We start from the raw sequence: 14,968 nt of genomic DNA, 5'->3' as shown, positions 1-14,968 counted from the left end.
CTGCAGCTTTCTGGGGTGGGGGGGGGTTGTCGGAAGCGCCCCACCGAGCTGAGTGCCCTTCAGAGAGGAGGGCCCGGCCGCCTCACCGGGTCCGTGGCAGGAAGTCCTGGTATGAAGCGCTATGGCCTGGGCGCTCGCCAGCCAGGGTTATGCACCATTTTACGTTCCTTCTTCTTACTTTCGTGTCTTCCAAAACTTCCACAGTGACAGGGGCCTCTTCTACAGTCAGGTAGGAATGTTGTTTCAGAACTTTTATAGAGCAGAATGTAATCAATTGGAATTTATTTTAAGGTTGAACATGTTCACATCAATTTCTCTTTCCCTCATGCTCCCTCCTTCTCTCTGACAGTTACTAACATTCTGTTCATATATATTAACAGAAACCACTTGCTGAGCCTCCCAGGCCTGTGCTCAGTCTTGATGTGGCCAGAAAGTGGTGCCATTACCACGACCACTTTAAAGACGCAGAAATCAAGTCTCAGAAGTTAAGCCACTGGCTTCTGGCCCCTTCGAATTGAACTGTTTGGGGTCCAAATTCCTGCTTCTAGCCACTCTCTATCTCTTTTATTTCTTTGCCATCTTGTTCTTCAAAAATGATCACTGAGGTACCTCTGTCACCTATGTGGTTATAACCTAAGATTTCTCAATTTCAGCACATCAGATACTGCAGGCTAAATGATTTCCTGTTGAGAGAGATTGTCCTGTGCACACAGGGTGCTTAGCAGCATCCCTGGGCTCTCCCCACCAGATGCTAGTAACAAACCTCCCTACACACACACACACACAGTTATAACAACCAAATACATCCCCAGGCATCACCAAATGTCCTCAGGGACTGACATCGCCCTCACCGAGACCCACCGAGGTTGGCCGGCCTCTGTGCTCTTTGGAAGAGGATTCTGGAGCCCCTCCAGTAGAATGAAGGCCAATAGGAGCCCATGGGAACATTGTGCCCTCCTGGCACGTCCCCCAGGCTCATTGGAGGCAGCTGCCACCTGCTAGGACATTCCCGGGCAGGGCTGGAAACGTGTTGGAAACACTCTGGCAGCGGGAGGTGCAGACTGCTGCAGCAGGAGGGTCCTACTGCTTGTCCTGACTGCCGTGGTGCTGGGATTGGAGGGGTAATGTGGGCTGGTTTTGACCAGCAAAGGCAGGGAGGTGACGCTAATGAAGGGAGGCCTCAGATCAGGGTCTTGATGAAATAGACCCGGACGAGTGTCCTGCGCTCTCCAGCTGAGTGGACTAGTAAAGTCCTCTGAGACTATCCCTGCTCCCTCTGTTTTTTCCTGGGATGTTTTTTCAGAAGCAAATAGGAGAATGTGTCCAAACTACTCACTCCATCCCTGGCAGCCCCTGTGTCACTCCCCTTCACAGAGCCCAATGGGCTGCTGTCCTGTGTTTACCTTCTGTCCCCACCTCTGAAGTATCAGCTCAGGAGGGACTTGTTCTCACTGCTGCATTCTCAGAGCCTGGCAGTAGCAGACATAGTTAGAGCTCCATAAAAACATGCAGAATGAAAGTGTGCGCACACACACACACACACACACAAACACACTGAGAAGTGATTTAAAAACAACAGCCATAGATGTGTCAAGCCCTTTGTACTCAGTAGCTCTCTTTCTGAGAATCTAGAGATCCCTCCTCAAATAATCCAACTTGAAAGGAAAAGCCTTGTGTGACTATGAATCGATGTTCCTCCTACAGTGGTCAATACAGCACAGGTGTACAAGGCAAGGGCATAATTCAAATCATCCCGATAAATCTACCTGATAGAATTCCAGGCAGTCATTACACATATTTCCAGTAAGATGAAGGACTATTGTAGCACACACATGCAAAAACCATAATGTGCGATGCACGTTCTGCAAATTAATGCACTGATTACAGGAGTAAGCACCCTACCCCTCTAGGGGAATTTGGAATTTGCACTGCTATAGTGCAAGTGTTCCTATTACTTGACCCAGTAGCTACATTTCTAGAGATTAATCTTCCTAGGGACTTATTTATTTCTATGAATTTATCTTAGAAAAATGTATCAGGCAACACCCAAACATCAATTAATACAGGAATAGTTAAATCACTGAAAAAAATCAATGTAGTGGTATACTACGCAGTCATTAAAAATGAAACTTGTATGTACTTACTGCATGGAATGCTCAAGAAATATTAAGTTTTTTAAAAATTGCAAAATGTTTTTGTACCATGACAATGATGTCCTATGTGGTAGTCTAATCATTAATGTTTAAAAAAAAAAATCTGGAAGCGTATATATACCTAAGTGTTGATAATGGTTATTTCTAAAGGAGAGCAGGAGATTTTCCCTATGTTGAGGATTTCGATAATGCTTAAAATGTTAACACAGCAGAAAAAAGGAAACACTGGTCCTAAGACATGAACTCACTAGCATATGCTAACAAAAGCCAGGCACAGAAGATGGAAGGAGCTGTGATTTACAGTGGTTGATCACTTCCCAGATGTGTGATAATGGACAGTTTTTTTTTTCTTTCTTCTTTTGGGGGAAAACATCTATCAAGAGCATGTGTCACCTTTACAAAGGTGTCCCTGTCTACCAGCCCTCTTTGTTTAAACCAGGGTGGGATGTGAGGGTGTAGAATGTTCTGTCAGCATAACCTGTTGTGCTGTGCTGGCCTGTGTCCCCAGGATGGATGACATCCAGCTTTGTAATGCCATCATGGACCTGAAGCAGGAGCTGCAGAACTTGGTCGCCATCCCAGGTAACCACGGGGGAGTCCATCCCAAAAAGCCCTCACCTGCCTTATCCTCACCTCTTAGATCTGGAAGACAGAGTTCATCTCTTCTCCTAGCCAAGTCACAGTCTTGCAATGCAGGGCTCCCTGATCATGTGCTAGAATACACTTCCACACCCGGCAGGCCCAAGTTCAAGTCCTCATATCCAGCCCCTTGTTCTTTCCTTAGTTTTCTCTTTGGCCTTCTAGCCCTTGGCATTTAGACTGGGGCTGATGGCAGCAGCAGGAGTGATTTACACCTGACGAATTGGTTGGCTTTCACAGGGAGTAATTCCCCACCCAGCACCTCACCTCAGCCCCCTCACCTTTGCCTCCCCCAGGACCCCTGGCTTCATCAATACTGCAGACTGAGTGTCCACGGGGCGGAGCGCTGTGCTGAGAGGTTTACCAACCTCCCTGCACTTGAGCTTCACAAATCTGAAGGGTCAAGTTGCTACTCAGGTTCAGCAGAGCCGCTTCCAACCCCAGCCTTCAGAGCACTCTCAACAGTTAACACTCAATGGTTTCCTTGCTGATGCTTTCTTGTTCCCAGAAAAAGAGAAAACCAAGCTGCAGAAACAGCGAGAGGATGAGTTAATCCAGAAGATCCACAAACTGGTGCAGAAGAGGGACTTCCTGGTGGACGATGCCGAGGTGGAGCGGCTGCGGTGAGTGGGCTGTGGGCCCAAGCCCTGTGCTCCCAACCACCTCCTGCTCCTGGGGGGGCTGAGCCGCACCTACCTGGGGTGGCCTCGGCAGAGGCCCCCAAACACTGGTTCCAGAGGAAGCCCCGCTGTCTGGCCTGAGGACCATTTCCCGTTCAAGAGAAATGCAAACCCATTTCCAAAAAGTCTTGCAAAAGCCAGTGGGTCTTAAGTGACTGTCCTTTGAGGAGGTGACCAGTGAGGAGTAACAGCACATAACACACACTCTTCCCCTCGCATTCTCCCAACTCACTGAAGCAACGTCTAGAAACTTCTATCACTTTCGACAGAAACCCTGTCCCCTGTACTGACTTGTTTCCTTGCCTGCCAGCTTTGCTCTGTCCTTTGCTTCGGTGCCCTTTGGACCATTTGGGTAAGATGCCACCTTGCCTGGGACAACCTGGTCCTGGGGCCATGGTGCACCTGCAGGCTCTTAAGGAGGCAGGCAGGAAAGATGTGAATGGTGATTCTTGAATATTTTTGTCCTGCAGCAAAGCTTTTGGGGATCTCCATAAAGGGAGAGGTTCATGAGGCCTCTTCCAACCCAGAAGACAACTTTTGCTTTATTCTCTGGGTCCCTCTAGCTCCTCTGAGGGTCCTGGATGCACCTTGCCTCATTTAGTCAGGCTGGGCATTAACATTGCTCTTGGTGACCCTTGGAAGAGCTGGGGTGACTTGCTCTCCGAGACCTGCCACATGGCTTACAGGAACACGAGTGTCAGGCAACTTAGAGGTACGGCACCAGGGGAGGTATTGCCCCACTCAGTGAACCTGGCAATTGAGCCTGCGTCCTGTAATATTCCTGCTAATGCTCTGGTCGCTCTAACCTCAGATAGGCACTTAATCCATCCTTGATGTGCATCTCTGCTTCCAAGCAGGCTCGTAAACCACAACATACACACTTCACCCACATATAACACTCACCTTCACACAACACTCATCAACATGCACAAATCATCCATACATAACCCACATCAACATGCATGGCACCCATACAAGCACCAACACACATGACCCACATACACATAACACAACCCCCACACCCCCAACATGCCATGCAGGCACCATTCACATATAACATGTCACACTACATGAACCAGCCACACAGAACACACAGTATACACATGCTTTCTGTCCATAACACATGCCAACATACGGCACCCACATATAGCACACAACATACATGTACCTCCTGCATAGAACACATATGAACATAGGTGTACCAACACTCATAGCCCACCCCAATCACACATAACACAGCAACTTATATAGGCATTACACGTAACAAAACATGCAGACTCTGTGCATACTATGCATCAACACTCATGCATCATCCATGCAAAATACACACCATGCACTCACCACATGTAACAACACACATGCCAACCACACATAACACACAACAGCATAAACACACCATCCACAAAGCCTGACATGTGGTCCCACACATTTTCTCCCTGCCTCGTTCCCCCGGTGCCTTGCTGTCTGCCTTCCTGACTGTGCTTTCTTCTCTTCGCGTCTGTCTTCACAGCGAGCAAGAAGAAGACAAAGAAATGGCTGATTTCTTGAGACTCAAGTTAAAACCTCTAGATAAAGTATCCAAACCTCCAGCCAGTGAGTGCATATATTATTCCTTCTCTTCTCCCCTTTCCAGAGCAAAGGACATTTAAAAGTGGGAGCCACAGGAGATATAACAAAATGCTTTCTAGAGACCAAACATGAGCACAGCACGGCAGCCGCCAGGGCCGGCTTCGTGGACAGTGTGCCGTGCTGGGGCCCGGCCTGGAAGGGCATTGCGCTTGCTTTTACCTTCTGCTGTTGTCTTGGAATCCTTTATAACCAAGCAAGGGACCCTGCGTTTTCATTCTGCGCTGGGTTCTGTAAACTACGTCGCTGGTTCTGGTGCCACCGCTACTTGCTAACCACACAGTCTGGTGCAATTCCTAGAAGGAGCTGAGCGGCCACGAAAGCCAGAAAGTGGGGGCTGAGACTCAGGGGCCTCTGGCCTCTGTTGAAGTTGGAATTTCTGGAGGAGTAGAGCCAAAAATATGTTTCTCAGAATAGTAGCCTCATAAGGTACTCAGAGCGAAAAGGGTTCAGTGTGAGATAACTTTGGGAAAGGCTGTGCATTTGACCCTCTGTTTGGAGGGTCCCGGGGCTCATCAGCACATTACAGTGAGCGTGTGCTATGAAGGAAGCTGTCCTGCCGGCAGCGAGGTGACCCAGAAGCCTACCTTCAGCTATAAGAATTGGATGCCCCATTCAAATGGCCTGACTTGTTGGAAGAAAAGCATCAAGAACGAGGCTTTAGGGAGCAGACGCTATAGGAGGACCTTCACTTCCATATAGTATTTATGTCCTTCTTTGCATTTCCCTGGGGGCCAGAATTCCAGAACCATTGCTTAACAGCAGCCAGGTAATGCCACAGATTCTCTCTCCTGGAATCTAAATATATAAATCTTAGGGAGAGGTTCCAACAGGGACTTCTTGAACCATCCTTCCTCCTCATTGGCCCTTTGCTGTCACCAGGAGACCAGAGGCTGCGATTGGCCAGATCTGTGTCACAGGCCTACTCCTGTCGCCACAGGGTGCAGCTGTTTCAGTGGAAAAGGAGTAGAAATCTTGCTAGAAAGACAAAACCCCAAGCTGCCATCACCTTCTGCAAATTCAGTTTTCCCTGATCCTCCATCCTGGGAAATGGTTGTAGGTTGTGAGCAGATAAAGAAAGAGAGGGTCACAGTCCCTTCTAGAGGCCCCTCAAATCTCAAGGCACAGCAATGCAGTGGATTCTCTTCCATGAAAGGCAAATTAGAAAGCCCCCACCTCCCAGCGAAGGGAAGGAACAGGGAAGCTCGCGGTTGATACTGGTGACTTGAACCAAACTTCCCATTTATCATGCCCCACATACTTGAATGCCAGCCCCCTGCTCAGCTCGGCAGCTACCGTGGCAGGTAGGACTGTACAGAGGGCCAGAGGGTGCGGTTGGAAGCTAAAGACTGAATATCTGAGGCCCCCTGGGAGGTGGGAACAGTGACCAGACCATAGAGAGCCCATAGCAGCCCCACCCTCCCTGATCTGGGAAGCCGGAGCGAGGCCTGGCCAGGGTGCGGGAAAGACGGGGGAAAGACGGGGGCTGCAGGTGGCTAGGACACGCCTCACCTCACCGAGCCTCTCTCCATCTCCCCCTCCCTCTGTGCTCCTCCCTTGCTGCAGGCTCCCGAGCAGAGAAGAAAGCAGAGCCCCCACCTAGCAAACCCACAGTGGCCAAGACCGGGCTGGCGCTCATCAAGGACTGCTGCGGGGCCACCCAATGCAGCATCATGTAGCCCGCCCCCTGACGTGGGGTGCCCCCAAGGCCATGGGGACGCCCCCCTCCCACCCTCTTGTCTTCATAGCCCCCATTTCACTGGGGCTCAGGAGCTCGCCCAGGCAGAAGGGGTGGAAGTGAGCCCGTGACTGGCGCCGGGGCCCTGTACAGAGTGTAGCAGTAGGGAGTCCCTCCCCGTCGCATGGCCCTCCCTGTCGCATGCCGAACCCAGGAGTCCGTCTCACGTCTAGCCAACCGCCAGGAAAGGTCCTCCCTCAAAAAGTATCTCTCCACTTCTCTCTAGCTGTGTGTACCCCACGTGCGAATGAACTGGGAGAGGGGCATGATCCCCAGGGGTGTGTAGTTGTGACTTTCAACGACCTAGCACCACGGTGGACACAGCCCCCATCACCTCCTAGCTCTGCTGTCAGTTCCGCCCCAAGTGAGCTCAGCTCCGGCCTCGTCTGTCTTCTCCCTGGGGCCGTACCCTGGAGGGCCCCCCCCACACTGCCCGTGCCTCTTGGAGACACAGAGGACCCGTCCTTAGAGACTGAGCTCTGTGTGGTGTCCAGGTCACGCTTCCGGCTTCCTGTGCTGGCGGGGTTCACATGGGGAGCTCTTCCTTCCCTTGCTATGTCTGCCCCTGGGGTGCTGAGCGGAGAGGGGGTGGGGGCTGGAGCACCCCTAGGCTCAGAGGAGGGAGCAGAAGGCTGGAGGCAGGGGGACCCTCAGCGGACGCTGCACTCTCCTCCCGCCGGGCACTCACCAGCCGAACACAGACTCCAAACCACAGCCCACTGCGGAGGCGGGAGCGGGCCCGGCCCAAGCGCGTCCCGTCACCGGGGTGCACTTCACCAGCTACCACCTCCACCCGTGTGACTCGATGTCCATTTGCTACAGCCAGCCCGGCACGGCCCCTGTGACCTCTATGTCCCTGTGTGTGTCGTGACCGGCCTCGTAGTTAGTAACTCGAGATCCGCTGATGTGCGATCACCCATCGGAGAAAATAAAAGTGGAAACCGCGTTCATGGCCTTTTTACAGTTTTACCTTTCTCTTGACTCTGGAAGTCATCCGTGTGCATAGTAAATCATTGAAGCAGTAGAGACGGTACAAAGGAGTTTTTTTTTATTTTTTTCCCCCTTCGTCCTCATCATTCCTCCAACTGGAGGTCATGCTGATGTTTGGGCTTATTTCCCTTTTCTTTTTTTTTTTTTTAATGCATTTCTCGCCACGATTGGCATCACCTTGGACTGTTTCATAACCATCATTGTAGCGGCCCTTCTCCTGCATCAGGAAAGGCTCTTCGGAAACATTCAACACTCGTAAATATTCATTCACAACGGCTGCTTGTGTCCATCTGGCAGACACGGGAGCTTTATCTGACCCTTTCCTCACTGTCCACACTACATTTCATTTCAGTTTCTGGGTTTTCCTTAAAATAAACTTCTAGGAGTGGAATCTCTGGGCCATTCATGGATCCCGTTTTCCAGAATATTGGTGAGTCAACCATTAATCTGATTGCCAAGTCACCCAGCTTTGCAGTTGACATAGTATCTCTGGGTGAGGACCAGGGTCTCAGCTCTTGGCCTCTCCTGGTGGCCAGAGCCGCTGCCTGCTCAGAGGAGTCTGTGCTTCTGTCCAGGCCTGGGCCTCACTCCATTCCCTGCCACCCTGAATCTGAAGAGGCCCCCTTGGGCCACTGCCGGGGCCACCATGCTGCCTCAGGGACACCTGTTCCCCTCACTGCCCTAGACCGGGTGTGAGAGTGGACTGTAGCCCCCCAGAGACAACCAGGGAGGCTGCAAATTACATCAAGGTGTCCTCTCAGGGGGCTGCAGGCCAGAGGTCTGAATTCAGGTTGGCAGGCTGGGCCCCTCGGAGGGCTCTCAGGAAGATTCCTTCCTTGCCTCCTCTGGATCCTGGGCTCCTGCCAGTCCTGGCTTCCCGGCCCCAATCCCTACTTCCCTCTCCATGTCGCCTTCTCCTCCATATGTGTACCTGCATCCTCTCCTCCTCTTTGAAGCACCTCAGTCCTTAGATTTCGGGCCCACCCTAAACCTATGCTGAGCTCCTCGCAAGCCTTGCTTTCATTGCTTCCACAAAGACCACACTTTGTTTTAATACTTTTTATTTATTCATTTTTTTTTTGCATACAAGAACTGGGGTGTAGGGCAAAGGTGGGGGGAGTGAGAGGATTCACCAGAACAGAATGGGGAGCAGAACAGGTGGATCTACTGAAACGCGCTGCTGAGGGGAGCAGTGGGGAGACAGGAGAGGTCTGCTGTGCCAGGTCTGCTCCCTGGCCAGGTATCGAACTCGTGCCACAGTGGCTGCAGATAGCTTCACAGCGCTGAGACTTAACCCCTAGGCCACCAGGGAGGCCCAAAGACCCGACTTTGAAATAAGGTCACATTCTGAGGTTGCAAGCAGACATGAATTTGGGGCTGAGGGGACATGATAGAGGCCCTTCCTACTCTGGCAATAAACTCTCAGGCTGGAAAGGATCCCCCACTCTCCCTGGCCTGGAGGAAATGTGGGTCTGCGGGGCCTGACCTGAGATCAATTAAAGAGCAGTCACTCACCGATCCAACCAGCAGAAGGAGATCGAAATTCTCATTAAAATCCCGCCTCCAGTGTGGCCGCTGAGCCCTGGGGTGGACCTAACTCATGTTCTTGCTGTTCCTATTGATTTTTTCCAAGCCAGAAAATGCCATTTATTTAGGTTTTCACAGAAGAAAGTAATCACTCAAGATGCTCCGGAATCACTAGGGTTGCCTGTCAAGCTGGTGAACCCTGCAGACCTCAGGGCCCTCACACCCAGACTCCGGACCCACTCCTGGAGCCAACTGGCAGGAGAGTAACCGGCATAACGGTCACTGAGAGCTTACTTGCTGTGTGCTGTCACGCAGGCACTCTTGTCTGTTCCTCACAGCAGCCCCACCAGGTCCAGGATTCCATCCTGTCGCTGGGCTCCACGACGCCACCTGTCCCTGGAGCAGTGTCCTAGGGGGGCCTCAGCTCTGGTGCCCAGCTTGGCCTCCCAGGGTAACAATCCCACTGTTGCCACTAAGTCCCAGCGTGGAGTGTCCCAGGCCTGGCCAGGGTCACTTGCTGGGCCAGAGGGGTGCGGGCCTCTGCTTAGCTAAGCTGGGGTCCAAAGTTCGGCCCTGCAGCCAGGGGAGGGGGTCAACCCGGTTGTGCAGGACGGGGACAGGCTGGAGGCTGGGAAGCTAGAGCCTGAGAGCAGGCTTTCCGAGCGGGGCAGGTGTCTGCGAGATCACCCGCGAGTGCACCCAAGCCAGGTCAGAACCAGGGCGCCGGTGTGCGTCCATGCTGCCCGCCTGCCTCCACTCTCTCTCTGGCATCCAGCCCGGCCCCACCACAGCCCCAGCCTGGAAGGGTGGAGCCAGTGCCCCACGCCCCTGGCGTGCTCTTGATGCCCTTTACCCAGGGACTGTTCTGATTCAAACAGCAACCGTTTACCCACAAGAACCACAAGCTGCGTGTTCGGAAGGGAAGAAGCTCCCAGGAGGCCCCGGCCCGGCCACTTCCTGTCCTCGCTGCCCCACACTCCAGCCTCGGTCTCCAGAGAGGCCCAGGAGCGAGCCCGCGAAACCCTGTGAAGATAACTTTTTATTTTGAAGCCACTTTGAACTTGCAGAGGAGTTGTCTTTCAAATCGTACAATGAGCCCCCCCGCCACATCTTCCCTTTGACTCTGGCCGCTGGTGGCCACTGTTTCCTCAGCTTTCTGGGCCCCTTGCTTTGCACGCGTTTGTTCCCAGAATTTTAGGTCCAGACATCATGTCACGTTACCCTTAAATCCTTCAGCATGTGTTCAAGAGCAAGGGCGTTCCCTCTCCTATCACAGAACAGTGTGTGAAGTCTGGTGTTGACGTCTGACTGAGCGCCGCTGTTGCCATCAGGACTGTTCGCGCCTCCCCACCCTCCAGGGTCCGGCTCGGGGACGAGGGTTGCTTCTCGTCTGCTCAGCTTCCTTCTGTCTCCGTCTTTCATCACCTCAAGTTTGGAAGAGCTCAGGCTGGTGGTTCCAGCAGACGCCGGTGTTTTTATTGTCGAAGCAACGTTGCATGGCGGTGTTGTGTACATTTCGGGGTTCGTTGCTAAGCACCAACACACAAGGTTACTGTCAAGGTCACCACCAGAAGCCGCTTTGACCCAGTTTCCCCGCTTCCCGCTGGAACCATGACTTGGTCTTATCATCTGAAGATGCATTTTTATTCTATTTAGATCATCTAAGACTTTGTTTTCTCTCTGTACCCCACACAGGTGAGTGAAATACTAGGGTGTTTGTCTTTCTCCATGAGCGTCTGCATTTTAAACATGTTCCCCTGGTGTGGAGAGAAACTTCTAGTTTGCTACCTGTGCCTCCTTCTTTTATCTTTGCACAGAACACTTGACTTCACACACCTCTGGTCACTAAAGGCATGTGGGTGTTTCTTCCCTAAGAAATTTCCTTCTCCCCAACCCAGCGGGGTGTCCCATTTAACTCCTATCTGATGTTATGTGCCTGGAGAGAGCTCCAGACCCTCTAGGTTAAGACTCACAAAACTGCCCCCCACTTCAGGTGCCAATCAGAAGTGGCAGGTCCCCAGATGACCCAGCACTCTTCTATGACATGGTTAAAATTCAGAGGTTGCCATGACCCACCCCGCCTCAGCTTGGAATAATTTGCCAGGGCGGCTCACAGAATCTAGCCTAGTTCCATCACCCCAGGGGATGTGGTGCAGGGTACAGATGAACAGCCAGGTGAAGAGGGACACAGGGTGAGGCCTTGGAAGGGCCCCATGGACACGGCTCCTGTCCTCACGGGGTTCAGCCTGGAAGTTCTCCAAACCTCTCTGGAGGGAGAGGACTAACCTCCACCCAGGTGCCCACATAGAATTACCTCATTGCAACAAAAGACAAACTCATGGACTTATCAAATCTCTGACTTAAGAAGCAGGACTCTGGGGGCATCTTCCTGTCTGAGGCCCTGAGTACTGCTGCTATTGAAGAGGCAGAAAGGGAGAACTTTCTACATCGGGGTCCTGGCACCCAGCTCAGGATCCGGCACCCAATGGGGGTTCAAGCAAGCTCGGCCTTAGGAGCTGTGTGGACCAGGGCTTCCAGCCCAGCTCAACCACGGAGTGACGTGGGCCGAGGCTCACCCTCTCCGGCCTCCCGCTCCCCATCTATAAGTCTCAGGCAGGAAAAGGGGGTGTCTCAGAGACCCTTGCATCCTGAAGCTTGGTTGCTGGCCCCTCTCCTCCCATGCCAGGAGCTGCATGGCTTCGGCTTCCTGTCACTCGCCCACTCGCTCGCCAAACATGTCAGCTCAGCGAAGACGTGCAGCTTGCGTCTTGTCTAGAACTAAAGGAAGTTGGCAAAGGTGATGGGGGCTGGGGGGGTCACTCTCTGCTGAAGTTACATTGCACAAGGCTCCCTCTTACTGCATGGCTCCCCCCTCTCCTCATTGTACAGGCCCTCCAGCCTGGAGAGAGCCCCCCTTGATATCTCTATGTACTAAGTTGCAGGCCCTGGGCAGGCAGCTCCCAGCTGGCGGGGCTCAGCGGCACAGCCCAGGAAATGAAAGCGACTGACGGCAGCAAGAACTTGGAAGGTGGGTTCTGCCCGCTTCAAGGCCCCAGATGGGAACACGGCCTGGCCCAGGCTCAACAGCAGCCTGTGAGCCCCTAAGCGGGGCAGCTAAACCGTGTCTGGATTTGTAATCCACAAACTGTGAGATGACACTAGTGTGTATTTTAAACTGCTAAATTAGTAGTAACTGGTTACACAATGATTAGAAAATGAATACCATGAAAATGAAGTCGGGATCCGTGAGCAAACCCCGGCCTCCCGGCTTCGCAGTCTAGGGCAGGAAGGCGGGGCGATCCCACATTAAGTGGCGAACTAGTGATAAACAATGTTTCACTCGTTATCAAAGTACCTGAGACTGTGGAAAGGGAAGGAATGTGCCTTGTCTAGGCTGGGGAGAGGGGGTGGGTCAGAGAAAGCTTCCCTGAGAAAACGGTATTTGAGCCAGAGCTGAGTGATGAGGTACAGATAACAAGGGCGAGGAGCAACCCTTACAGGAGTGTGCCTGGGGCCTTCCCTAGCGCTACACCTGTAGCTCATTCAAGATGCGCAACACCTGTTGTGATTATCCCCATTTGTGAGTGGAGAAGGAGGTACCGAATAGTTCAGAACTGGCCCAAGTCCCAGGACTACCAAGTAAGAGGGGAGCAAGGGGGGAGGTGGGGACGCAAACCCAGGGCTTTGCAGTCAGAGCCTGTGCTGCCCAGCCCGCCAGGCACAGGGACGGCAGGCACAAGGCCCTGGGCAGAGGAGAACCAAGAGGCCAAGCAGCTGAAGGGGCTGCTGGGGTGGGAGAGAGGCCGGAGGGCAGGGGCCCGGGGTGGTCCTAGGGTCGTGCTCAGCGTCCATGTGCAAAACTGACAGGCCTCCCCACATAGGCGGCCAAACAGGGATCCCACCTTAGAGATTTCATCTCCGTTTCTGACCTGAACACATCAGTCCGGGGGTTGGTAACACGAAGGTAGGGAGCCTGCAGTCCGGAGGAGGAATTGTCTGCACGCACCGTGGCACGTTGGGCCAGCAGACGGGCTGAGGGGAGGGAGTGGGGGGCCTCCCAGGCCAGACCCAGCATCTGTGGCAGAAGGGCCTTCCCTGGCTGTCTGGGGAAGAGGGAAGAGATGTTCCCGGGGCACAGCCTGCCAGTCCTGGCCACCCCGGCCCCAGCCACGCTCCTGGCGGGCTCCCTGCAGTGGAGCAGGAGCCCAGCCTCCGGCCATTTGGCTTCAGCCTGCAGTTGCTTCTCCTCCTTTTCCTCCCTGGAGTCTTAAATTCTCTATCGCCAAGTGCTTTCTTCCCAGAAATTGTGGATTCTTCATCTTGCCAAGGAAGGTTCTGGCCCTCAACTTCTGGCTTGGGAGTTGCTAAACCTTGTTTGTCCCGGGCCTCCCCTGGTGGTGCAGTGGTTGAGCGCTGGGCTGCGACGCTGCCCGCAGCCTCTGCAGCGCTTGTTCGATCCCCGGCTGCTCCCCGGCCCACGGAGGAGGGTCCCACATGGCGCGCAGACCTCTCCTGCCGCCCGCTGCTCCCCTCAGCAGTGTCCTTCGGTCCTTCTGCCTGCTCTGCTCCCCGCTCTGGCGGATTCTCTCACCCTCCCGCGCTTCTGACTGTACCCAGCGCTTGTATAAATAAATAAATCAATATTTAAAAAAACAAAACAAAAAAAAAACCTTGTTTGTCCCACATACCTGGAAAGTGGGGGATTCCCCTCTCCGCTGACTCGGTCCCAAAGGCAACCATATGCCTCATGCGCCAAGTGAGGCTGCCCCCCCAGGGTTGTCTGCCCCCCAGGGTGACAGTTCAACTCTTCTGGGAAAGAGACTTGGCACTCAGCCCTCAAAGTATTAATTCAAATGTGCAAATTGGATCATCTCTCCCCAAAGGCTGGTGAGAGGCTCATGCTGTAATCACATCAGCAGCCTGGAGAGGGGCCAGCTGCTGGCAGAGCTGAAGCGTAGCACTGCAGGACGACAGAAGGTCAAGGAAAGCGCTAGCGGGGCCCACACTGACCGCTGGCTTAGGGGACAGTGACTCAGGGCCCCTCTCCTTCCCCAGCCCCAGAGGCTACTGGGCTTGTCCCAACCCACAGACCAAATGGAAGCTCTAGCAGGTCAGGGCACAGAAGGAAGCGGGGATGCTTCTGGCTGTGGCTCAGTGAAGCAGCTGGAAAGCAGGGAAATCCCTAAGCACACCTGCCTCCCGTAAAGGGCATGGCGGGCAACTGCCCGAGTCAGGTTCCGACCCCAGTAGGGGCCTGGGGGCAGGTCCGCCTTCACTCCGGAAGCTCTTTGCTCTGGATGGAAAGGCCTGAGGAAAGATGTGTTAGTCACCCTGCCCCACTCAAGCGGCCTGGCGGCAGCTCAGATTTACAACAAAACTAGTTTTTTGGATGTTGAGTTTGAAAAAGAAGTGGCACCTCATCAAGAAGCAACTTCAAGTCTCTTCAAGTCTCTTCCTGATCCTTTCAAGTCCTGCAGGGGGTGGGGCTGGTGGGAATGGGGCCTCGGTGGGGAGGGCTTCTCGGTGGAATCTGTAAGTCTTCTCAAAGGGGCTTCTCCAAAAGGCCTGCCTGGCAGCAACCTGGTGAGACCACGGTGGTCTGCAGAATGATGTTT

At 53.3% G+C, this 14,968-nt stretch overlaps 1 protein-coding gene across 2 annotated transcripts in view; it reads left to right on the top strand.

The window, feature by feature from the left end:
• Positions 1–6,777, top strand: part of LOC311181130 (bMERB domain-containing protein 1) — a gene marked incomplete at both ends in the record, with an annotated part of 111,483 nt that extends 104,706 nt beyond the window's left edge. For both annotated transcript variants that reach the window (XM_084249376.1, XM_084249377.1), the window contains 4 exons: positions 2,662–2,735; positions 3,301–3,415; positions 4,983–5,065; positions 6,665–6,777. In XM_084249376.1, the coding sequence (XP_084105502.1) occupies positions 2,662–2,735; positions 3,301–3,415; positions 4,983–5,065; positions 6,665–6,777 (385 nt within the window). The remainder of the gene's footprint in view (positions 1–2,661; positions 2,736–3,300; positions 3,416–4,982; positions 5,066–6,664) is intronic.
• Positions 6,778–14,968: the final 8,191 nt, after the last annotated feature.

The sequence above is a fragment of the Talpa europaea genome (assembly GCF_964194135.1).
Source record: "Talpa europaea genome assembly, chromosome: 12".
NCBI lineage: Eukaryota > Metazoa > Chordata > Mammalia > Eulipotyphla > Talpidae > Talpa > Talpa europaea.
The sequence above is the reverse complement of the archived record's forward strand: the minus strand, read 5'-3'. Positions and strand labels throughout refer to the sequence as shown.